Here is a 22,520-nt window from a genome sequence, read left to right as displayed (position 1 = left end):
TCTCTTGCGGCTTTTCTCATGATTGATGCCGGTGGTGAAACTCAGGATGCAAAGAAAGATGTAGGGTAACAAAGTATGAGATAATTCCAAGTTGGTGACAACGAGGGACAGGTCGGGCAATTGGTAGTAAACAAATTGCCTGCCATGGCAGACCTGCAGCAATTCTGTGGTTGACATCCAAGGCATGTCCCGAACTGGACGGCCTGGATTGCAACGCACGAACGCTGTTGTGGAAGCAGTCCCACGAGTCAGACACCTCAACGGTTTCTGACATGGAACGCGAATAATATCTCAATATGCGCTGCCGGTTTGCGGTTGCCGATTGTACATACCGGCATTCTCTTATTGTCGCAAAAACGAGAATTAAACACAACTGCTGTCGGCTTTTGTGAGGGTTTACTACAAGAGCCATGCTCTCGGGATTTCCTGGAAGCGTTTCATCACATACTCGTCAGACATCATTCCTCGACTGTGTGCGCAGAGGTATCCTGACCCAGGCAGTCTTAGTTCAGGCAGGTTGAATCCATCCCGATTTCGAAGTCGAAAAGTAACTCCATTCATGCACCGCCGTACACAATCTAAAGTCGACAGCACATAGCGGATTTTCGAGTCTGGAACGAAATCGTAATGAAGACATCATATTAAAGACGTGCCCAGAAGAGAGGAAAAGAGAAATGATCATGATGAGCATTTAACTACCCAGCTCATCCAGCCTGTTGGGTATGCTATCTTCTTTCCGTTTGTCGAGAACACCCAAGACAATGCATACCTCGAGGTACAGTTCGCTCTTTCAGCTTGAGACTGTGCCTGCTGGTACCGTGGAGTGTGTCCCACTCGGGTCCCACTCAGTCGGTGGTTGTTTTGGAGCCTCGTCGTCCTGTTTGGCTGTCTCGATACAAGAACCATTCCCGAACCTCAAGTCTGCACTAGCAACAGCCTCGAGCCTCCAGTGGTCGGCCACGGGTTTTACAGTGCGCAAGATGCCGGCCCATTTCACACTTTTCTGATCCCTCGCGGGCATCCATCCATCCACTTTTCCCTCCCACCAACCGAGTTTTGTGCGGTTTCTTTCCTAGCCCCAAAGGTAGCGTTCCGAGCTGCCAAACCTGAAGACCCTCTATTCTCGCCTTGTCGGAATTCTTTTGGGGATTATATTGTGGTCCCGTCAAGTTCTCTTTGCCTTGTTGCGCGCTTGCTTTCATCCTGCCCCCCAAAAACCGAGAAAAAACAGACCCCTAACCCTTGGCCCTTGTTTAGTAATAACCCGGCAAGCAGGGGGTCGGGTATCTTCAACCCGACTTCACTTTCAGTCCTCGGTCGTCCCGTCGCCCTCTGGCTGCCCTGATTGGCACCCTGATTGGCACCTGGCAACTGGCCACTCAGTGCTTACTCACTGGGCCGTGGGCGGACGGGGAGCGGGCCCCATCATTTTTATTTCCCTTGCGCCATCTCTTTTCCCACGTCATACCTGACGTCTGTCCCAGTCTTGACCTTCCACTTTTCTCCTTCCACACACACACCCACGAAACACCTTGTCGCGAGGAACTACGTAAGGTATTTACGATTCCCCGATACCAGCAACGCAGCCGCGAGGCGGAAAGGACGCTGCATTACGAACATAGCGTGCAGCCTCTCTACCTACACATTCTCTCTTGCGCTTTTGTGACCTCATAGTCGTCCGCAATTTTCCTTTTCCACCCCGTCGTGTCCCTCTGGCCTCTGGTCGCTCGCATCCGCACCCGCACCCGTTGCAGCAACGAAGGCGCCGCAAGTTTTGGATTGACATCATGGGGTCGTCTACTGGAGCCGCCGGCCGAGGTGAGTCCAAATCACCCAAGCAATCCAACAAGACATCCCCACCGCGCCTAGGTGAGCAGAGTCGCTTCCCTGTCACGACCGTCATCACCTATTCCCGTCGTCGAGCACCCTGTCTGCCTGTCTGCAGGCACGAGAGATAGAAGAAGAAGAAGAAGAGAGAGAAAGAGTCAAAGCCTCATACCATATACCCAAAGAGACATCCTTGCCAACTCAATTTTTTCTTGCACCTAGATGGCCACCCCGAATCGAAGCATGAGCCTCCCCTGAAACCATCCGAGTCCACGACCAATGCCGAACCGGCCAAACCACTCGCGCCTCCGCCCCGTCCCGCGCAACAACAGTCCACGAACAGCCCTTCCGACTACTTCTCCCAGAACCCCATCGGCGGCTCGCTGAGCCTGGAGCCGAACCCATTTGAGCAATCCTTCGGCGGTGCCCCCGAGACTCCCGGCGGTACTAAACTCCCGCCCGTCGCCGCCCTAGCATCCCCATCATCCATCTTGCCTCCCGGCTCAACACCTTTCCCCTGGGGCGGTAGCAACTCGTTGCGATCCGGCCCATTGAGTCCGGCAATGCTGTCGGGCCCAACGAGCTCCGATTATTTCGGCGACCACATTCGCGGAGGCTTCCCAACACCAAACGAATCGTCTCTTAGAACAGGATTGACGCCTGGTGGTAGCGGGTCTATGTTCCCTGCCCCGAGTCCTAACTCGACTCTCTTTGCACAACTTGCCGGCCCTGCTGCCACGCCTGGAACCATTGATTTTCACCGAACCGCCATCAGTGCCGCTGCCGCCAAGGCCCAAGCTCAAGCCCAGGCCCAACAACAAGCAGCACAACAACACCAACAACAACAATCACAGCCGCCATCGATTACGTCACAACCAGCCTCCGATATCCCCAACGGCATTCCGCCTCTGAAGCCTGAGACGAAGCCACCGACTGGACCTTTTGACCCGCATGATAACGACGCGGCAAATGGTCTTTTCATGTTAGCACAGGGACGAAACGCATCCCAGCCACCAAGCCAATCGTATAACGTGGTGTCGGCACCTCCTCCACCTCCACCAATTCATCCGCACACTGTGCCGGCTCCTCCTGTTCAACCAGTCAACACTTCACCACAGATGAATGGGAGGAACGCATCTATTGCAGGAAGCTCAGCACGTGGTGTCAGTGAAGTTAGCATCGGGTCAGACGACAGTGAACTTGCCAGGCCTAATACCCGTGGCAAAGGGAAGCGTAACTCCACAAGCGCGGCGACGACGGGTTCTCGTCGTAAGGCCGAAGACACTCCCGGCAAGACTCCGGCCAACAAAAAGACCAAGACAAACGGATCGGTTTCTTCAGTTAACGGCATGGATTACTCAGGTTCGGAAGATGAATCGAAGCCAGGCAAGGATGACGGAATGGGCTCCAAGTCCAAGATGACGGAAGAAGAAAAGCGCAAGAACTTCCTGGAGCGAAACAGGTATGTGAATTGCGTTTTGTTTGCCATTATGAAACACTTGATACTGACTGTTCGCAGGGTTGCCGCTTTGAAATGTCGTCAGCGAAAGAAGCAGTGGCTCGCTAACCTCCAACAAAAGGTGGAGATGTTCAGTTCAGAAAACGACGCCCTTACTGCAACAATAACACAGCTTCGGGAAGAAGTGGTCAATCTCAAGACACTCTTGCTCGCACACAAGGACTGTCCAGTGACCCAACAGCAAGGTCTCCATGGTGCGTTCATGCAGCAAGCCATCGAGCCATTTAGTCACCAGATGAACCCTTACGGTATGGGAGCTGGCATGCCTAATCAGCCCGTCGGCATGCCGCCGAATGTTGCTCCTCGCCGATTCTCATAGGGAGAGACTTGGGTGGATGAGGCCACAACGAATGACCAAACAGGCAACGACTCTCGCCAACGAGGGTCGTCTTTTTAACCTATTTGACCTCTCGGACGTCACCCACGTTGACGATAATCACCATCCAACATCAACTGGGTTCGACTATCCGCGGGCTGTCCTCTTTGTTAACATCATTGGGCGGCGTGCAAAAGGAGGGAGCGACATTCTTACGACGTTCGGATTCTAGAGACTGCACCATAAACAACAAAGGACAGTCATTTCCATTCTCTGCATTGTATGAGTTCTAGTCAGTGGCCATGTTGCTAGCCAAGTTCATGGAAACCCAGGGGTGGGTAAGGGGTCTCCTGAACCGGAGCAGCACCATCGCCTCTGGCCTTTAGTCTGTGTATCTATGTGGTGTCTTAAGGGGCATACAAAAACCGGCGTCACTGGTGTTAAGGGCTGTTTTTCTTTTAGCTTTTCTCTTTCACTCTGGTGTGGTAGGAGGAAGAACCTGGACACGGTTGGAAAGGAAGAAGGGATGGGGGAGGGAGGCAATTTGGGGAGGCGTTTTCTCTTCAAAGCGATTTGGTAAAGCGGTATCAATCGGAAGACAAGAGCATGAGTTCGGGGTCTGCTTGCTCTCTTCATTCTGGTCACGGCGAAGACCACAAAAAGTTGGGAGTTCAGTGATCCTGGATTGATGTCCTTGCCTTAACCTGGAACCGGTTATTATCCTTTGTTTATATGGCGTGTACATCATTGGCGTTTGCCGTGAGGCGCCTCTCACGATATGAGTAGGTTTACTATGGCATGGTGTTTTCAGGCAACGGTTAGCTAGCAGCTGGTAGGCAACAAGGTAAGCTGGCGTGGAAATTTAAGGCATAAAGATACTAAGATACTTGGTAATTGTGATGATGACTGAATCGTCTTGTGAGAAATGAGACAAGAGAGAAATATGACAACCATACAATAACCAATCCCTGGGTTTGTGATGGCGGTAACAAGACCGCACGAATAACTGCTTGAAGTCCGAATACGCATGGAAGATCGTCATCGAAGTTAGTGCAATCTGTCAAGCCGTCCAGCGTGACAAGATGATCGATTCATCCCACGGATACGTCTAATGTTGAAGCACGTAACACAACTCGGAAGACGAAAGGACAGGCACGACATGCGACAGTAATCGTTGGGTCGGTCATGGCCGAGGCACCACAAGGAGAATTATTCGCTGAAAGCACGGCAAGTAGCTTGTTGCAATTATTCCCGGCAGCAGTTCCTGGCGTCCATGAAGAGGATGGTTCGGGGGCAGTTGCGTTGATGAGAAGTAATCGGCAAACGGATGCATTTGATAACATGAACGCGATATAGCAGATAAAGTGGAATAAGTGAGCATGATAACGTCTGCTATCTAGAGGACAGAATGAATTGCAGGTGGAGGAGTGGTAGTCGGGAATATGTGTATGGACAAATGAGTCTTGATCCGAAATTGAACGGGGGGAGCGGAAGTCAAGACGACGATAGCGTCAGGCGGGCCACCAGGCGAATCAACTGCCAAGAGCTGGACATCATGATTCAGCCAATGGTATCGTCAGGCGAAGCTGGAGAATGAATGAGTTGTCAAATGTTGTCAGCCTCGCAGGATGTGGGGTAGCAGTGAAGAAACAACCCACTGGGATAAAGTATGCGGGATGTGGCCCAAGCGTTCCTTGGAAACAGCCTGCCCGCGATAAACAAACCAACGAAAGGGTCGCAACTTCGGTCGCGCCCGGACGCCCAAGAACATGTTCAGACCTGCGAAACTTTGCGGCACAGCGACGAAACTGAAGGCCTAGGACGACGGTACGACGATACGACCAATTTGCACAATACCAGCATACCTTAGACGAATTACCCGATTTCAGTCATTTTTGACAAGGCCCGATCTCCATAGCATCCCCGTATCGCGACACACACACCTGACCGACCGGTCCAACTGCTCCCCAGAGGTTCCAAATCCAAAGCCCGCCCGAATTGACGCGTCCGTGACCCGTTGCTCCGTGGCCCGCTTGCCCACCCGGCCGCCGCCCAGGCCCCCTGGTTCTGTCAGATCGCCATTTGACACCAATTCTTCGAGAGTCACACCCCAAGTTGGGGAAGAGGAGACGCGCTCCGCTCACGTCAGTTTGGCCCGGTCGCAACCCAACATCAACATCACCATCACGATTAGCATCACCACCGCCCAAACCACGATTAGACCTGCGAAACAAGCGACGACCTTCTGAAACCTCCCGGCCTTCTCTTCAACTCCGAGTTATTCGAGTTCATGTACGCTAAAACCCGCCATCCATGACGACTGTCGTACGGACCCGTCAGCCGCTACAAATCCTGAGCATGAGCAGCAACCAGAGGCGCAGCAAACGCCTTGCGGGTAAGCTGCAATCCATCCTTCAATTCAATGCCATGATGCGCTTGTTCGGCCCTCGGGGCGATCCAGACATGAAAGCTGACATGATCCCGAAACGTAACGCAGCCGAGGCAGTATATGACGAGCAAGATGGCGACTTCCTCTTCACGCGCGGCTCAAAGAGAGCCAGAACCACATCGATAGCTCCAGCGTCCACATTAGAGGAGCCCGAGAACGAAGCAATGCCGATATCGGTGCCCGCGAAGAAGCCTGTCGGGAGACCACCAAAGAACAGCGCAAGGAAGCGCGCATCATCCCCTGTGCAAGAACCACCTTCGCCACCACCAGCTGCACAGCAGCAGCAGATCTCCGGACCGATACCGAGGAGGACGTCGAAACGAAAATCAAATGGTGCTACTGCTGCTGCTCCGCCCGCACCCGCGCCTTCAGCAGCGATACCAGCCGGGAATGAGGAGGATGCTGCCCCCAAATCGAGGGGTCGGAGGAAAGGCCGTCCACCAAAACAACAGAAGGATGACGAGGCACCACGACCAGTAAACGGCATGCGCGCGGTACCAGAAGAAAACGAGGAGGACGATGACGGGCCGAATCTCGTTGGTGGGACGCCAATGGACATCGACGACACGAGGGATGTGAGGACTACAAACCGAAAAGGAGCAGGGAGAGGAAGCTCCTCAGAGCCACAGCAGATCGTACTACCACTCAGCGACACGCCAATTATCAACCGGAACAAAGAAATGCGGAAGAAGGGCGGTGCAAGCGGCAGTCGGCGAAGCAGTCTAGGAATGAGGGGGCGACGAGCCAGTTCCTTGATCGAGAACGGGCATAGTGCCATACCGCATCGCGAGGTCGACCCGTCCGAGTTCTACAAGCATATCGAAGCCGAGGGGCTGAGCGAGCCAAGGCGGATGAGGCAGCTTTTGACGTGGTGCGGCGAACGGGCTCTTAGTGAGAAACCACCGCATGGTAGTCATGGTTCTAGTGCAATTCTTGGAGGTAAGGAGCGGACTATACTTGAACTCCAGGGCGTGGGCCATTGTGCTAACCGTACATACAGCGCGCGCGATACAAGACCAATTGCTCAAGGACTTTGGAGCGAGGTCAGAATTCTCGGATTGGTTTGCCAGAGAGGAAGCACCGAAGCCGCCAGTGGTGCTACAACCAAATCCTCGAAATCTCGAGCACGACGCCAAGATTGCCGAACTCGAAGCGAAGATTAAGAGGTATGAGCTTCCTTCGCTTTTTGTATCCATCGGGAACACTTTAACTAACAAACCAACCCCTCCCTCCTCCAGGCTAAAAGAAGAGAAAAAAGCCTGGCAAGCCCTCGCCAAACCCCTCCCAGACCTCGAACCACTATACCCCGACCCCGACCCAACCAAAGCACCACTACCGGAACCGTCACTCCTCGACGCCGAAGAAGCCAAAATCCTCGCCTCCCTGACCGAATCCGACACGGCTTTCAGTTCCTTCCGGCGCCGGACGCGATCGCGCCTGCAGAACGTGCAGTCCTCACTCGAGTTCAAGATCGACCACCTGGCCGACAGCGTGCACAAGCTCGACATGCGGGTATCGACGGCGGGCCGTGAAGCGGATCGGGTGCTCGCGCTGAGCGCGGCGCGGCTGAAGGAGCGCGAGGAGAGGGAGAAGGGAAGGATGGGAACGAGGGATTTGCCGACTATTGAGGTGTTGAGGAGTTTGGGGAGGATATTGCCTGCTGAGGGGGGCTGAGCTGAAGGGGCTGGGTAGAGCAGTGGAATCAAGACGGGAGTTCCCATGTTTTGCCGATACCCTTCCCATTACTATGTGTTCTTCTTAAATGACCTGACTGATGGTTTCCATGATGGGAGCCTGGGGCAAGACCGGGAACGGGCGACAAGGGCGTGAGTAATTTGGTTTTGAAAGCATATGCGAAGGCGTTCAAGTACGTATAGTGTACCATGGGCTGCGGTTTAAGCATTTAGGTCGGGAGGGGGAGGGAGCATCAAATTGAAAGCGTCCTCAGGCGCGTGGTTCGAGGCAACTTGCGGCATTCACTGGTCGTGGCGTGGGACTCACCATCAAATCATGTCTTTTCTATGTAGTACATCAGAACCACCTTTTGGACAGTCCAAAGAGACTGTTCGTGTTTTTGCTTCCAGCGGCTCAATTACTGTTCCCGGTCCAGTCTTCATCGTTTTGCAGTATGTGTTCTAGCACTTGGTAAATTACCGAAGCTCATAAACCGATAGAGAGAACGAAAGGCTGCTGAGCAAAGGTCGTTACCTCGAGGCTTGCCCACTTCTCCCAAACCTGCAACCGAATATCTTGCCCACCCAAAGCCTTGTACCAATGTCCCAATCGTTTTGATATGCTCACCCTATCCATGTATCCAATGTTTACCCGTTTGGTCGTTTTTGGCCCATATTCCTAGTGGTACACAACTTGTACTGAAATACAATATCGTACAACACTCCCTCCTCATCCTCATCCTCATATGTAGTCGGCTCAGCTCAGCTCAGCTTGTCATCTGAATGACTGGCCACAAGCCTCCCACCTCTTACCTCCCACCTTTCCCATATCCCACCTCTTATCCCCTCCTCTTCCCAAGTCCTCCTCCATTTCACTTATACTCCTCCAACCTCGGCATGAACGCCATCCCCCCCTTACTCCCCATCCCCCTCTCCTTCACATGCGCCCTCAACAATTCCAAAATCTCACTCCCCTTCCACCTGGCCGGGACCGGTCTGTACGCCGGCTTAAAGGTGCCGATCGTCTGCGCCCACTCGCCCGCGCGCGGGTTGGGCGGCAACTGTTCCTTTTCGGGGTTGAGATGTTGGTTCTCCTGACCGGGCAAGGGGGGTTCTTGGGTGGCCCAGTAGTAAATGTCCCAGTCGTTTTCGTCGAGGAACAAATCGTATTGCTTGAGTTGTTCGGGCGTCATGGAGCCGAGGTGGGAGGCGGCGAAGGTGGAGAGGATGAGGTCTGATTCGAGGGTGCCGCGTTTGCGGGATTGGTCTGTTTTGTGTCAGGGTTAGTTGTTGTTGTTGCGATTGAGGGTTGGTTTGTTGAAAAAAGTGAAAAAAAGATACGGAGAGGAGGATGTAAACGTACAAAGAAGACGCGCCCGCATGGTGGCCGGGTCCTCGCCGACTCTCCGGAGCGGCTCGATCTTGAAGGTGGCGCCGTCCAGTTCGCCGACGTCGAGATCCCTCTTTTGCTGGTTGTCTGTGCTGTCGTTGCTGGCCGATCGCGAAAAGGCAATGACGTATCTGCTGGCGACGGAGGCGGGGCGCACAGCGGCGGCGCGCGCAAAGGTGGCGGCCGCGGGCCGGAGGGCGCGAAGAGAGGAAGCCATTGTTGCGACGATTTGTTTGTTTGCGAACAGACTATAGCCGAAATAGAGACAGACGGGGGAGGTTGGATAAATCGCGCTGTGTTTTGTCGATCGTCGGAAGAGACGGATGTGGAGAGGGTGCCCGTTGCGCGAACTAACCTGCTCCGGCTTATAAATGAGGATGTCGAAGTGATGGGAATTGTTGACGGTAGGATTCGGGGCCGGTTACAGACGCTACATACCCCGTCCCTTACACTAGTTCGGCGGGCTTGGCAAGTGATCATACAAATCGGGGGCCGAGGCCGAAAAATTGTTGCCGGGGCAGGCCGGTTCCGGTTCCATCCCTCCGCATCTCCGTCATCCACCCATGACATCGCCACCGTCTTTATTACCTTGTGTATTGTTGATGTTTCAACTCATCACCACCAAGCCTTTCGCTTTTCGGGATGCAATTTGTCTCGCTCATGCACCGAGCACACTTTACGAACACTGCGTTCCAACCATTCTTGAACCTCGAATTAGACGGCTCACTCAGCATGCAGTCAATTCTCCTTTTTACTCCATAGCTTTTTGGCCGAAACACATTACCGTATATAGTTACACCCGAGATCTCCAACCTATTGTATCCCATTCGCTCGCCTGCGTTGCGTGTAGTAAAGAGTTCATAAAACCTCCCGCCCGTCGTTACCATAAAGCCGTATAAATAGTAAGGTAGTTTGGACAGTGGTAGGTGTGGGTCGTCATTGTAGGTCGCGCCCAACCCATTAAATAAGATGCTTGGATCTAGTCACATTCTTGTTAGTAGCTGAAGTCATCTGCTCTGCCAGGTGGGAAAACGAACCTGAAGTACGCCCTGAGGTACATAATCTGCCACCCCCAAAGAGCAATGAGGAGGAAGGTAGTGGCCATGCCGAACCACTTGACACGGTTGTTGGTGCTCTCGTTGGTATCACGGAGCTTCTGCTCACGAGCGCGCAAGTAATCCATCTCGCCAACAACCTCGCCGACCAGCTCCTCGATACGGCGCAGATCGGTCTCGAGTGGCTTAAGCTTCTCGGTGGCCTGGATAGCGGACCAGTCCTTGGCATCGGCGCCAATGTCGATATCGAGCTCGACGTGGCGGCGGGGGTTCTCGACATATTTGGCTGATCATCGCAATCTTGTCAGTCTTCCATCCGAGCCTATACTGTTTTTGCCTTTTGTTGTCATGGCCAAGGGGTGTACGTACAGCCAGTAAGGTGGTTCTCGAAGCACACGTCGAAGGCCGCGTCGTGGTGCGAGGTGAAGACAATGCGCTGCTCGCCAGCGATATCCTTGGCCTTGCCGTAATCGTTTCCGTGGCTATCGGAGATCTGTGTCGCGTCCAAAGTCAGGCTCGTCCATGTAATTGACCGCCCCATGATCCATCCCCTAGCCCCTTTAACTTGCACACCCAGGAGGGAGAGCACCTACGTGCATGTTGACGTTCATGCCATCGCCCTTGTATCCATCAAGCGTAGCCGTTACAACCACCAATGTATCCTTGTTGACAAAGTTCCGTATGCATCGTCGCTGGTTGCCGTGGTAAGAAGAGGTAGCTTCGAGGTCGAACTTGAGAGCTTGCGCCGCGCCGACCAACAGCAGGAAGCTGCTCAGCAGCGACTTTACGGATGTCATAGCCGTTGTGTGACGGGATATAAACGGAGGTTTGGCGGTGACCGGGGAAAAGGTACGAAATGTCGTCGAGATGTCAACACCGTCCGGTTGAAGCTATGCAATGGCCTGGTCGTGTCGTAGTGGGCTGTATTGATGGGAAGCTCCGCGACTTGGATCTAGGGGAAATCTGGCGGCTTCTCCTTGGGCAGGCAAGGACAGCTGGGACAGGTCTGGAGCATGTCGCATGTCCACACGCTTGACAGGTGTGCCCCGCTGTGCCAATCAGCAGCCGCGAATCGCATTCAGGGGAGCTTTTTTGGGGGGGAAGCCTTGGGGATCCACTTATGCCAAGCACCTCAAGGGCCAACCTGGTCCCGCTTTGGTCATCGCGTCCCTGTGTGTCCCAGTGCTTCTTCAGCCTTGCAAACCTTCTTTTGTCTTCGTCGTTGTCGCGCGCCGCATCATTGTTGCCATCCAACGTGCGATCATCCCCGAGGGCAACACCAACGATTTCGGATACTTCTGATTTTCAGTGATTCGCGATCGCAATCTGTCGAAATGCCGAAATGTGAGTATTGCTAGGACCGCTCATCTTCAATTCGATACTAACGACATCTTGTACAGTCTTTTGCGACTACTGCGATGTGTACCTCACGCACGATTCCATGAGCGTCCGCAAGGCGCACAACAGCGGTCGTAACCATCTACGAAACGTTGTTGACTACTACCAACGTATGCCACATAACCCGCCAATCCGCCATTGCCGACCTCACCGCATTACTAACGCGCCTGTGTTTTCCAGAAATCGGTCACGAGAAGGCGCAATCCGTCATCGACTCCATCACCTCCTCGTACGCCGCCGAAGGCCAAGCCCACGCCAACCCCATGCTCCCTCAGAACCAACCCGGCGGAATTCCTCCTGGTCTCGGTGTCTTCCCGCCTCCGGGCGCCGGCGTTTCCCCCTTCCCGCCTTTCCCTGGCGGCATGCCACCTCCGTTCCCAGGCATGGGTGGCGCACCGGTGCCCCCTCCCGGAGCCTTTGGTGCTCCAGGCGCACCCGGCGGTATCCCTCCCCCGGGAGCGCCAGGAGCTCGCGGAATGCCTCCAATGCCCCATTTCCCTGGTATGCCTGGTGCTCCTGCTGGTATGCCTGGCGTTCCACCTCCAATGCCCGGTCCCGGTGGTCTGCCATTCCCGCCCCCTGGAGGTCTGCCCTTCCCCCCGCCTGGAGCAGGAAACTTCCCCTTTCCCCCTCCCGGTGCGCCAGGTGGGTTCCCCGGTATGCCCCCTTTCGGCGCCCCTGGTCAAGGGCCTCCGGGTGCCGACAAGAGGTGAAGTAGACTGGTGTACGATGATAGTAGCTTGAGAAAAGGTGCGACAACATAGCAGCTGGGAATGGGTCGCCAAAGCGAACATCTTTATTCACGACTCTGAGTTTCGGATTCATTCAATTGGTGTTTACAGTTGGGTTTCACTTTTCACGGAACACGATACCAACATTTTACGGCGGCGCTCAAGGCGTTAATGCTTTTAGAACAAAATCAGGTCAGGCCGTTTTGGAACGGAGGAAAGTTATAGCGCAGGTCACATAGCCTGAGGTGGCTGGGGGCAACCCTTTGCTCGAGTGTTCCAGCTTATACAGGCAACCGACGAGTCATTCCGATTTGTTTCAGTCGGCGCATACGATGGTTCAACGGGTTTAAGCCGCTCCACTCTGATATTGAGACTGGAGAGGAATAGCTCTTCAAAGACCGCAGAGGGTAGGTATGCCGCTTTTGCTTCTGGTGCAACCCACCACTAGGCTTTTGTTGCCCAAGCTGATCGGCCATGCAATCGTGTGACTGACACAATCAGCCGAGCTAAACTGATGCGCAGACGTCTGGTAAGGCAACGGAGTGGCATCCGTGACACCAGCATGATGAAAGGATCATTCACCGAAGTCTACTAAGGTCTACAAGAAAAGGGGACAGCATATACGTAGCACATCCAGTAATACAAAAACAACTTGTAATTTTGCATTTTAAGATCTATGATCACTAAGGGAGATGTGTCTGTCTGCCTATGATCAATCCTATCCTTTAGCTGGTCGACCTTAGCCTTTCCATCCCCGTCGTTTTGGCATCTGAAGCCCCCGTCACTCATCACTCCATGCCCACACGACATGCTACTAAAGACCCTTAACAAACCCAACCTCCTCCCCCCACCACCCCTGAAAAGCCCTCAACCTCTCCGTCCGTTCCATCATCAACTCCCTACCCACGTCCGTCTTCGCCAAGTCTACCAACCTCACCAGCTTCTCATCCACATGCTCCATACTGCCCGCCATGTCCCTCCCCGTCTTCGCTCCGCCGAACGTGAACATGCGTCCCAGCCCCACGGCGCCGACGGCATCCAGCCTGTCTGCATCCTGCACCACTGCTAGCTCTGGGTGCTGCTCAATGAGCGAGTTGATGAAGCCAGGGTTGGCAGGGTTCTTGGTCTCGGTTGAGTAGGAGACGTTGAGGCAGATGGTTTGGATTTTGGAGGCGAGGGGGGCGGGGCAGGAGAGGGATGTGAGGAGGGTAGCGATGAGGGTGGTGGGGTCTTGGTCTGACTTGAGATATCTGGTACCAATGTGTGTTAGTGAGGGTTTGGGTGAGTATGAGTATTGGAGTGGAGGAGGGGTGTTGACTGAAAGGTGAGTGGGATCAAGCTGCGTGGATGGGGATGAAGACGTGTGAGACGACTGAGGAAGGATGGCGGTATAAAACTGACTTCTTGTCACCGACGTCATGTAGAAGAGCTGAGAGGTGAATGGTGCGAAGATCGAGGGAATCCTTGTTGGCGGACTTGGAGTAGATGTAGTGCGATAGCCCGACGACACGCTCGATGTGGCTCCAGTCGTGGGACGCGTCGTAGTTGCTCATGTAGTCCTTTACGTAGGCCGTGACGGCCTGGACTAGGGGATCATCGCGGCAGGTGTCCATTTTGACTGGTTTGAAATTCAAGTACTTGATGGTTGTTCAAGAAGTAGATTGAGTGAAGTCTACGAAGTTTCATGTTTTCGACAATTTTTTTAAACTTTTTATAGACCATTGATACTCGAGAGGTCGTTTGAGGTGATTCACAATCAGTAGTGAACTTTCAACAAAAAATACAGTTGAACTACGACTCTGAGACCCATGGCTGCCTGCTGTTGCCTAGCTGCCTCTATGTGGTTGGTTGTGTAAAGCAACGCTGTTTACGGAACGCGGAGCGCTTACATTCGGCCGGAGTACCGTAGCATACCCCGAATTAAAGCGGGGCTAACGCCGTGTGGGTCCCGCTTCGCTTGTGTTTGAACCGGTCCGTATCGCCGGTGTCATCGGGACTGGGTGAGACGGGCAATGTCAAACATAATCTTGAGTGTATGTTTCATTTTCCTCTAGGATTTTCATTCATTGACAAAATGAGCTTCTACCGAGCATCAAAAGAACAAGTAAAGACCCTAGGTTGCTGTCATCGTGCAAAACGACCGTACGGCTAAACACTTGCCCAAGACGGCATTGGTCTTTAAGAAACAGCAGGAAGACCAGAAAAATTATAGAAAGCTGATATCAAAAGACACTTCGACATGATCATTGCAAACAAATCATTTCTCTGGGAGTGCGGATGATGCGGCCGGTGAACAACATCGAAATGGAAGTCCCAAGGGTTCTCCGACCCCGCCTGTAAAGCCCCTCCCGTGGGCCGTACCGGTGCCGTTCAGGTGGGGTAAGCACGACCTCCCGCCCGCAACCTCCGCTAGCGTCCCGGTGCCTCGGTTCAACGCCACCGAATGTCATCACTTTCATGTTTCAAGTGGTTCAAGTCCGTTTTTCATCCGTTCACCTCACATTTATAACAACACTTCTCCATTGCTCTTATATTCCCCTGTTAACCTCCCATCTCCTCCAAGTCAACCTCCTCTTGCTCCGTCCGTCCGATATCCCGCTACGGCTGTGTGACATCTCCGTCCCTGTCAACAACAACGACAACAAAACACCCCGGATCCGAACTCACCAAGCTCCCATCCCTTAAAGGCTTCTCGTCAGAGGAACTACGTCGACAACACCAACCACCGCAGCAATGTCTCAAACCGCCGCCAACTCCGGCGGCATCTCCACCGACGGCCTGCCCCTCGTCCCCTCCATCTCTCTCAAAACCATCCCCATGGCCGGCCTCCTCGTCGACGTCTACGGCCTCGACGAGCTTTCCGCCAACGTATCCCGCGTCTCCTGTCTGTGGCTGCACCACCAACGGACGCGGAACAAGGAGCACATGCGGGAGATTGCGGCGCGGTGTGTTGGTGCTTGGAACGAATCTACTGGAAGTGAGAAGGATAGTAGAGGGTTGATCGCCTTGGCCTACGACCAACGAAACCACGGGACGAGATTGGTGCATGATCCGGCGAACGGAGCGTGGAGGGAGGGAAACAAGACGCATGCGCAGGATATGTTGGGGGGGATTGTGGGGATGGTGGGGGATCAGAGGGTTTTGTTGTGAGTTTTTGATTGATACTGAGCAAAGGACCGAAGGAAGGATTGTGACTGATAAATTCATTTCACTAGGGATGTCGTGGAGTCATATCTCTTCCATGACAGCGGAGAGGAAGAAGGGAAGCAGAGAAAGGTGATTGACCACCACCTTGCCTTGGGCGTCTCCCTCGGAGGACACAGCGTGTGGCAGCTTATGTTTGCGGACCCGAGAGTGCGCGCTGGCGTGGCGGTTATTGGGTGCCCTGATTTTATGAGTGAGTTATTCTTCTTATTCCTTTTTTGGCATGAACTACCTAGCAAATAACTAATTTCCCCCAATAGACCTCATCACCGACCGCGCCCGTCTCTCAAAGCTATCAACTTACTCTGCCGACACCGGTGCCGCCACCTTCCTGGGGAGCAAGGACTTCCCTCCTTCCTTGGTCGCGGCCGCCTGCAAGACGGACCCGAAGGGAATCCTGTTTGGCACCTCCCCTATTCCCTCATCCCCGGCTTCAGCATCGCCATCTTCCTCCCCAAGCTCAGCAGACGAGGATGAACGTCAAAGAAGGCAGATTCTCCTTGAACGTCTTCAGGGGAAGCAGTTCCTCCTTTGTAATGGCGCAGAAGACAAGCTCGTGCCCCCTCGGTGCGGTGAGGCGTTCACGAGGTGGTTTAAGGAGGCCGTGGATAAGTATAAGGAGGCGAGGATCTCGGTGGATGAGAGGACCTATGCGGGAGTTGGGCACACCTTCAGCGTGGGCATGGTCAAGGACGCGGTTGAATGGGTGAAGGAGGTGGTTAAGAGTGCTGATGCGGATATAACTGCTCAGGCAAGGAATGGGAAGTCGAAGATCTGAATGTTCGGTCATTCACAGAAGTGGATGTCACCAGCTCTAGAAATACAAGTCCCACAGACTATCTTAATGAACCACGCAATCACGACACCGTCCATCACCTCGCCCAAGGCCTCGGCTTCTCCCCATCAACCAACGCTTCACTCCCATCTTCCAACATCCTCGTCTCAACTCCACTCCTCCTCCTCTCCTCCTCACTAAAGAACAACCGCTGATCCAACCCCCAACAATTCCTCGCCCTCCTCTTCCCAGCCAGCTCCTCCCCCACCCCATGCGGATCCTCAGCCCACTGTCCCAGCGCCAACTGCACCCCTTGCATAGCTTCCTTCTTCTCCTTCGACCCCCCATCCCCATCAACGCTACCAACCCCATCAACCCCAGGCGGATTAATCCCCACAAACCTCACCCTTTTCTCCAACTCCAGCTGCGACGGAATCAACCCGAAAATAGCAGCGCAGTGCCCATCCACCAGCCGGTTCCGCTTGAACGCGTGGCTGACGATGGTGATGCGCTCCGGCCAGGCGTGCTGAGGATGGTGGACGACGCGCCAGTAGTGGATGAGGGAGAAGAGGATGTTGTAGTAGGAGTCTAGGGCGCGTTCTTCTAGGAAGATGCGGTTCGAAAAGGAGGAGGGGGCAGCAGCAGAAGAGGAAGAAGGTGAGAGGCCGAAAAAGGAGTTGGCGAGGGCTAGGTTGTAGTAACTTTGGGCTTCGGAGAGGCGTGTTTCGGGGCGGGTTGGGCCGCTTTTTTTTTTTGTAGGAGTTAGTCGGATGAAGGTTAGACATGGAAGGGGTATGTATATGCGGAGGCGCGAACCCGGAAAACATCAACACCGCGCCGTCATCTTTGGCTAGTTCTTCGAGGCCTGCTTTGATGTGGGCAATGAACGTGGGCGTTTCGCCCTTCTTGTAGGGCTCAATGAGCCATTCGGATTCGTCCCAGCCGTTTGCTGGGCCGCCGAGCCAGATGGCGTGTCCGCAGACGATTATGAGGTGGTTTGGTGGTGGTGGTGATGGCATGGTGATGGTAGTGGTGGTGAGTCTGAGATTGAGGAAGAGATGGATCTGCTGGCAAGATTGACCGCCTTTTTCTGATACATGAGTGATCATGTGATTTCTTCGACTTGGGGCAGACGCAGTAGACATTGGCAAAGTAATTGGGGAAATGGTTTGTCTGAAAATTGGCCAAGATTTATTCAGGGGTTTGGCAGAAGCCCCTTTTCAACCAAAACAAACACCAGTCCACGGGCCATGGTCCCAAATTTTTGATATCCAAAGTTTTTTTCGGCTGTCCACGCCTCATGCTTTTTGATGAGATTCCGCCTCGCGCATGAGTCGTAGAACGCTGGAGACCAGATACAAACTCCCAGCAATAACAATTGGCTTATCTCCCGCAGCCTTGGATGCCCATTCCAGGGCAGTTCGTACATCATCTCCCGAGTCGTGCGTGTTCTGAGTATCGACACCATAACGAATTGCCTGGTCGATCAGGTTGGTCGGGTCCTCGGCTTTAACCCACGGCATTCCATCAACTGGCCCAAACTGCACGGCCGTGACCTGATCACTCGGCTGTATGTTATGGGACATGATACTGTCCACATCTTTGCCTTTGGAAGCGGCCAACACCCAAGTGATTGATTGACTCGGCGAGCGGTAGTGCTTGTTGACATAGGCAGCCAAAACTTCGGCTGACTGGCTATTGTGGGCTCCGTCCAGCAGAGCCTCTTGATGCCGTCCGACTATGGGAAAGAGGTCAATTCTTTGCAGACGGCCGGGCCATTGCAGCTTCTTAACGATGCGGAGAAGACGGCCCAGCGAGTGGTCAAAGTCTGGACAGGCTAAGCGGAAGGCCAACAACGCGCACGCCAGGTTCTGGACTTGATGCGGCTCGTAGCCTTCGTTGGTGAGAACCTGGACCAGGGCGGAATCGGACGAGGGATAGTGCAACTCTACGCCGCCGACCTCCTTCGCGTGGTCTTGAATAACTTTCAGGACCGAGGACTCGTTGCTGCCATCAACGACACAGGGAACGCCGGAGCGGATAATGCCTGCTTTCTGCAGTGCGATCTCCTCGATCGTGTTCCCTAGGAAGGACTGGTGGTCGAGACCAATTTTGGCGATGACGGTAACGGACTTGTGCTTCATGATGTTGGTAGCGTCCAGCTTCCCGCCGAGACCAACCTCGATTACGCCATACTCAACCTTCAGACGGTGGAAGATCTCAAAGGCGGTTGCTGCGAGGAGCTCAAACTCGGTCGCCCCGATCTTCTCGTCCTGGTCCCGCTGCTTGACCAAGCCCTCGACTTGACGGAAAATCGTCTCGGGGACGGGCTTCTCGTTGATGGTGATACAGTCCCAGCGGTCGATGAGATGAGGTGAGGTGAACCTTGCACACGAGACACCGCTGGCACTGAGCATGGCCGAGAGAGAGGCACATATTGAGCCCTTGCCGTTGGTGCCGGCAACGTGGATGGCCTTCCAGGTCTGCGGCGTGTGCTGAAGAAGACGCCCGATGCGGGCCAGTCCGAGATCGATCATGGCGATGGTGAACTGGTAATGAACTCACTCACATTCAGAGTGACGTGTGAAGGTGATTGGTGGCGATGCGGATCGATCTCCTGGGGTCCTTTGCCAAGTCCCGTCATCACTCTCAGAGGAGAGCCAGAAGCCAAGGACACTGGCCCGTCATCGGCGGATGCTTATGGCGGGGCGCATAAAGTGATCTGCGTGGGCAAGGAAAACCCCTGATTCATTTATTCTAGCTGAGTGGAATAGGAAGTCACAATCTTCTTTATGATGCATAACTTTCAGGCACATTTTCAGCAGTTAGATAGTATAAACGCATGGACTCTGGTAAGCGCATGGCTTCTCTGCTGACATGCAGTTAGACCGATATTTCTCAGCGCACTAAGCCTATTGCCCTGGGGCCGGGCATGGGGCATGTTGCAACCTGGAGAAGACCCGCCCAGCCACTTTCATCTCTCCTGTCAAAACCCCAATCCCCTGACGCCTGCAATCCCGTCGTCTCCCCTTCGCTCGTTCCGATCTGGCAAACCAAACCAGACTGAATCATCCGCTATCCGCTTTCCGCAGCGCAAACCCCACGACCGCCATCTAGGGCAAGGATTCCAGAACAGAGTCCGGGGCGCATTCTTTCATCGCAACATCAAAATTCCTTATCCATTGACGAGCCCCCGCCATCACCAACAAGCTCTCGCTTACTCACCCGTCACGCTCGTTAATAACTTCCGTTGCTTCCAGCGTCGCTCTGTCGCGACATCGCGACTCAAGCAAACTCCATGGGTCTCCGGTAAGAACACCGGGCCGCGTCAGGGCGTTTCGCGTCCGCGCTTATCCCCCTTTGCCATCCGTATCCACCGCGATTTCGTCACTTTCATCTGTCACACATGTTCGAGATGGTGCTTTCCGTCAACCCGATGATGCGCCCCGTCAGGGCAACCGATCCAGTCGCATTCTCCTATTCTACTCTGTAGGCTTGAGCTGACCTGACACGTCCTCCCAATCAGATTGTACCAAGCGCCTGTCGAGTCCGACATCCAATCGAGGTCGGCGGCAGACAAGAACGCTGCCGAAGCTCGATCCTCCATTAGACGCAGCCGCCTCCCGACTGCCGAACAACGGCAGCAACGCCGACGTCGCCTCGCTATCACCGCTGCTATCAACAGTGGTAATGCTGCTGCTGCTAGTTACAACTATGACAACCCCAGACGCCGATCCCCTCCGGCCGAACGATCAAGCGGCTCCAACAGCGACAGCAACAGCAACAATGCGCCCAACAATGCGGAATCTAGTCGCGACACCACACGCGACGGGGCTAGTCGTCTAGGTGGTATGCTCGATGACCAGGTCATTGCCTTGTTTGGCAGGCGGTTGGCTCACCTGCATTCGATGTCCCAGTACCCAGGCGCCCTAACTGACGATGAGGATCCCGAACCTAATCCTTTCCTCGCGCATTTGACCGCGGAACCACCTTTTGCACACATGGCCGTTGAGCCTGGCTTTCTATCTCGTAGAGTGCCGCCGCCGCCACCGCCGCCCGTAGAACCTCGTACATCGTCTCAGATGAATCGGGGCCCACCTACCCCGGTATGCGCTCACCTTTTTCTACACACCGTCTGAGTCAACTGGACAGCACCAACTAACAACTAGCAGAGTCGAGAACGCGCAGCTCTGCGCCGCATCAGGGATCGGGCCGCGGACCGGGCCTCGTCTCTGTACGGCACATGGGGCAATCCTTACCCGAGACCTGATGCAATTTCTGGTCGCCGTCGAGGTGAGCAGGCACCGTCTGTTGGGACGCCGCGACTGGATGGTTTAGGAGATCGCAACCGGAGTCTCAGTCCCGAGGGCGACCATGTATGGGACATTTTCACGACCACCCTGACGCCAGACCCGCTAACGCCCAGCTCTGGCTCTTCGTCTGCTTCCGCTTCGGCATCTGCCGTTGCCTCGCAAAACGCGGCGGCACCCTCCGTCGGGACTTCTGTCACCGTCCCGGATGCGCCCTCAGAAGCTATAGAACTTGAGCCATCGTGTGAGTCGGGAGGTGAAAATTCCGACACGGAAGGTGATGAGGAGGACGAGCTGGACGTGAACCCGCTTACTCGTTTCCCTCCTAGCTTGAACAGTATTCGGCGGTCGTATGCGGATGTTACCCGCAATGATAGCAGCGATGACTCTCTGGAGATCTTGGGCGGTATGGGAGGCCTGCAGCGCATCGTGCGCAACCTTGCTACGCGCGAGGATGTCCCCGATGAATGGTGGGCTGAGGCTGGGCTTAGCCGGATGCTTTCACGGGGTGCATCTGGGAACTGAGCACCGAGTCACTTCAGTGTCTGTGTGGGTGTTTTGAACTCATGGCATTTGCTCTCAAGGGCAAACTTGCTCGTGCAGTTAGTGATGCACACTTGATTCCCGGTATTTTCTTTTCCCTTCTTTTTTTCTGTCCTTTGGCGCATACGGCGAGCGGCGTTATGGTCTATTCGGGTGTCCTTTTTCTTGTTCTCCCGTCCTTTTCATCACCGTATGACTGAGCATGATTCATCCTTAACACCATCAGACTTGACGAAGAAGGAAGTCTCCTGATAGGTAAAACATGTTACGACTGGAAGCGGCCCGGGAAGACAGCAGCCTTGAAGCGGCGCTGTGCTGATGTATTATATGATTGCCCGGTACATACTAAGCTGAGGCCTTCCAGTGGACCGGGAAAAAAATGAAGGACTGGCAGCTGGAGCGGTTGGGCGATACGGTAATAAATAGTAATGGTTGACGAATATTTGAAAATATGGCTCTTGGTGTGTTTGTATGTGAGGTTCCTATCATCCCCTTGGTTGGTAACGAAATGTCTGAGATATGGAGACGATCTCGACTAGATAGACGGTAGCGAAGGGCTTAAAACATGGGCGGCGGTTCCAATCTGAAACACTAAAAAGCTATTTAGATCCAATAGAGACTTTACACAGGTGCCATGTGTAAATTTCCTAGACGTGCTGGCGGTGGAGGGGTATGAAGGTTTATGCTCCTCTACCGGTCAACAAAGTGGAATGTTGACATTGATAAGATACCTAGAAGAGGCATGATGGGGATGGCGATAGCGCTACTTCTATAGAGCCGTACCTCCGCACTACAGCAGCTGCATGCAAGTTAGAATTGATATGTTGCTAAACTTCATGCAGGCTTTATGAAGCTGCATTAGATGCACTGCGTGACTGGATAGAACTGCCTACCGCCGGAAGCAGGTGAAAGTGAAGATGAGTATCGTCGCATTGGCGCGCGGAAAATCCGAGTCGACGGGAAGGATCCTAGGATGGGATCCTGTCATTTCTCTCTTTTTGATGCTTCTGTGATGACACTCCATCGACCCGTCGAAATGCCTAGGCCCACGGCAGCGCATACATGCCAAACACTCCAGAGATCCACTCTTTTCAGCTATTGCAGTGTTTCTCGAGGCGTCCAAGACATCCAGGGCTTCACTGCAGCATCACTTGCAACATTTCCATTACCTCTACCAGCTTTTCAGCGGTGGTGGGTGTAGCGCAAACAGTCCAGTTCGTCGTTGGGATATCCAGTACGGATCATACATTACGTTTTCCCCTCCCAGGGGTAGCTTCTATCCATCTTTTGCTCTTTCTCTTTTTCAAAGTTCGGCCAACAAATGCCGGAT

The 22,520-nt window shown here is 53.9% G+C and overlaps 10 protein-coding genes across 10 annotated transcripts; 5 read left to right on the top strand and 5 right to left on the bottom strand.

Moving 5' to 3' along the window:
• The first annotated feature begins 1,397 nt into the window (after nt 1-1,397).
• On the top strand, nt 1,398-3,823 carry B0H65DRAFT_116364 (Aft1 HRA domain-containing protein). Its single transcript, XM_062820658.1, has 3 exons — nt 1,398-1,869; nt 2,050-3,289; nt 3,347-3,823. The coding sequence occupies exons 1-3, from the start codon at nt 1,788-1,790 to the stop codon at nt 3,663-3,665; spliced, it is 1,641 nt and encodes a 546-aa protein (XP_062684679.1). The 5' UTR covers nt 1,398-1,787; the 3' UTR covers nt 3,666-3,823.
• Nucleotides 3,824-5,931: 2,108 nt separating this feature from the next.
• Nucleotides 5,932-8,110, top strand: B0H65DRAFT_457710 (Mis12-Mtw1 protein family-domain-containing protein). Its single transcript, XM_062826369.1, has 3 exons — nt 5,932-7,050; nt 7,112-7,277; nt 7,350-8,110. The coding sequence occupies exons 1-3, from the start codon at nt 5,976-5,978 to the stop codon at nt 7,783-7,785; spliced, it is 1,677 nt and encodes a 558-aa protein (XP_062684678.1). The 5' UTR covers nt 5,932-5,975; the 3' UTR covers nt 7,786-8,110.
• Nucleotides 8,111-8,255: 145 nt separating this feature from the next.
• B0H65DRAFT_116288 (Flavinator of succinate dehydrogenase-domain-containing protein) lies at nt 8,256-9,574 on the bottom strand. Its single transcript, XM_062820656.1, has 2 exons — nt 9,148-9,574; nt 8,256-9,051 (listed from the first exon to the last, which is right to left on the bottom strand). The coding sequence occupies exons 1-2, from the start codon at nt 9,389-9,391 to the stop codon at nt 8,657-8,659; spliced, it is 639 nt and encodes a 212-aa protein (XP_062684677.1). The 5' UTR covers nt 9,392-9,574; the 3' UTR covers nt 8,256-8,656.
• A 369-nt stretch (nt 9,575-9,943) lies between these two features.
• On the bottom strand, nt 9,944-11,259 carry B0H65DRAFT_116293 (endoplasmic reticulum vesicle protein 25). Its single transcript, XM_062820657.1, has 4 exons — nt 10,823-11,259; nt 10,599-10,722; nt 10,212-10,515; nt 9,944-10,153 (listed from the first exon to the last, which is right to left on the bottom strand). Exons 1-4 carry the CDS (start codon nt 11,024-11,026, stop codon nt 10,135-10,137), a joined length of 651 nt encoding a protein of 216 aa, XP_062684676.1. The 5' UTR covers nt 11,027-11,259; the 3' UTR covers nt 9,944-10,134.
• A 304-nt stretch (nt 11,260-11,563) lies between these two features.
• B0H65DRAFT_440286 (U1 zinc finger-domain-containing protein) lies at nt 11,564-12,340 on the top strand (the record flags this gene model as incomplete). Its single annotated transcript, XM_062825472.1, has 3 exons — nt 11,564-11,573; nt 11,630-11,737; nt 11,808-12,340. 3 exons carry the CDS (start codon nt 11,564-11,566, stop codon nt 12,338-12,340), a joined length of 651 nt encoding a protein of 216 aa, XP_062684675.1.
• A 658-nt stretch (nt 12,341-12,998) lies between these two features.
• Nucleotides 12,999-14,131, bottom strand: B0H65DRAFT_457704 (uncharacterized protein). The gene is made up of 2 exons (XM_062826368.1): nt 13,760-14,131; nt 12,999-13,608 (listed from the first exon to the last, which is right to left on the bottom strand). The coding sequence occupies exons 1-2, from the start codon at nt 13,969-13,971 to the stop codon at nt 13,173-13,175; spliced, it is 648 nt and encodes a 215-aa protein (XP_062684674.1). The 5' UTR covers nt 13,972-14,131; the 3' UTR covers nt 12,999-13,172.
• An 867-nt stretch (nt 14,132-14,998) lies between these two features.
• Nucleotides 14,999-16,474, top strand: B0H65DRAFT_116251 (uncharacterized protein). Its single transcript, XM_062820655.1, has 3 exons — nt 14,999-15,504; nt 15,574-15,755; nt 15,823-16,474. The coding sequence occupies exons 1-3, from the start codon at nt 15,092-15,094 to the stop codon at nt 16,338-16,340; spliced, it is 1,113 nt and encodes a 370-aa protein (XP_062684673.1). The 5' UTR covers nt 14,999-15,091; the 3' UTR covers nt 16,341-16,474.
• B0H65DRAFT_546424 (uncharacterized protein) lies at nt 16,435-17,356 on the bottom strand (the record flags this gene model as incomplete). Its single annotated transcript, XM_062829444.1, has 2 exons — nt 16,435-17,080; nt 17,154-17,356. 2 exons carry the CDS (start codon nt 17,354-17,356, stop codon nt 16,435-16,437), a joined length of 849 nt encoding a protein of 282 aa, XP_062684672.1.
• A 264-nt stretch (nt 17,357-17,620) lies between these two features.
• Nucleotides 17,621-19,082, bottom strand: B0H65DRAFT_116242 (Mur ligase). The gene has a single exon (XM_062820654.1). It carries the CDS (start codon nt 18,872-18,874, stop codon nt 17,636-17,638), a length of 1,239 nt encoding a protein of 412 aa, XP_062684671.1. The 5' UTR covers nt 18,875-19,082; the 3' UTR covers nt 17,621-17,635.
• Nucleotides 19,083-19,635: 553 nt separating this feature from the next.
• On the top strand, nt 19,636-21,172 carry B0H65DRAFT_546422 (uncharacterized protein; the record flags this gene model as incomplete). Its single annotated transcript, XM_062829443.1, has 3 exons — nt 19,636-19,646; nt 19,864-20,443; nt 20,510-21,172. 3 exons carry the CDS (start codon nt 19,636-19,638, stop codon nt 21,170-21,172), a joined length of 1,254 nt encoding a protein of 417 aa, XP_062684670.1.
• Nucleotides 21,173-22,520: the final 1,348 nt, after the last annotated feature.

The sequence above is a fragment of the Neurospora tetraspora genome, assembly GCF_033439725.1.
Source record: "Neurospora tetraspora strain CBS 560.94 chromosome Unknown B0H65scaffold_2, whole genome shotgun sequence".
Taxonomy (NCBI): domain Eukaryota; kingdom Fungi; phylum Ascomycota; class Sordariomycetes; order Sordariales; family Sordariaceae; genus Neurospora; species Neurospora tetraspora.
Note: the sequence above shows the minus strand (reverse complement) of the source record. Positions and strands in the feature narration are given on the sequence as shown.

Bases quoted from the DNA above. Each gene is read 5' to 3' on its own strand.
- B0H65DRAFT_116288 (XM_062820656.1), bottom strand. From the start codon at position 9,391: ATGGCTTCCTCTCTTCGCGCCCTCCGGCCCGCGGCCGCCACCTTTGCG. The intron at 9,052-9,147 runs GTACGTTTACAT...GACACAAAACAG, and splicing joins CATGCGGGCGCGTCTTCTTT to ACCAATCCCGCAAACGCGGC.
- B0H65DRAFT_116364 (XM_062820658.1), top strand. From the start codon at position 1,788: ATGGGGTCGTCTACTGGAGCCGCCGGCCGAGGTGAGTCCAAATCACCC. The intron at 1,870-2,049 runs GTGAGCAGAGTC...TCTTGCACCTAG, and splicing joins GACATCCCCACCGCGCCTAG to ATGGCCACCCCGAATCGAAG. The intron at 3,290-3,346 runs GTATGTGAATTG...GACTGTTCGCAG, and splicing joins AACTTCCTGGAGCGAAACAG to GGTTGCCGCTTTGAAATGTC.
- B0H65DRAFT_116242 (XM_062820654.1), bottom strand. From the start codon at position 18,874: ATGATCGATCTCGGACTGGCCCGCATCGGGCGTCTTCTTCAGCACACG.
- B0H65DRAFT_457710 (XM_062826369.1), top strand. From the start codon at position 5,976: ATGACGACTGTCGTACGGACCCGTCAGCCGCTACAAATCCTGAGCATG. The intron at 7,051-7,111 runs GTAAGGAGCGGA...CCGTACATACAG, and splicing joins TTCTAGTGCAATTCTTGGAG to CGCGCGCGATACAAGACCAA. The intron at 7,278-7,349 runs GTATGAGCTTCC...TCCCTCCTCCAG, and splicing joins CTCGAAGCGAAGATTAAGAG to GCTAAAAGAAGAGAAAAAAG.
- B0H65DRAFT_116293 (XM_062820657.1), bottom strand. From the start codon at position 11,026: ATGACATCCGTAAAGTCGCTGCTGAGCAGCTTCCTGCTGTTGGTCGGC. The intron at 10,723-10,822 runs GTAGGTGCTCTC...GACGCGACACAG, and splicing joins GCATGAACGTCAACATGCAC to ATCTCCGATAGCCACGGAAA. The intron at 10,516-10,598 runs GTACGTACACCC...TGCGATGATCAG, and splicing joins CGAGAACCACCTTACTGGCT to CCAAATATGTCGAGAACCCC.
- B0H65DRAFT_457704 (XM_062826368.1), bottom strand. From the start codon at position 13,971: ATGGACACCTGCCGCGATGATCCCCTAGTCCAGGCCGTCACGGCCTAC. The intron at 13,609-13,759 runs GTCAGTTTTATA...CATTGGTACCAG, and splicing joins CATGACGTCGGTGACAAGAA to ATATCTCAAGTCAGACCAAG.
- B0H65DRAFT_116251 (XM_062820655.1), top strand. From the start codon at position 15,092: ATGTCTCAAACCGCCGCCAACTCCGGCGGCATCTCCACCGACGGCCTG. The intron at 15,505-15,573 runs GTGAGTTTTTGA...TCATTTCACTAG, and splicing joins GGGGATCAGAGGGTTTTGTT to GGATGTCGTGGAGTCATATC. The intron at 15,756-15,822 runs GTGAGTTATTCT...TTCCCCCAATAG, and splicing joins TGGGTGCCCTGATTTTATGA to ACCTCATCACCGACCGCGCC.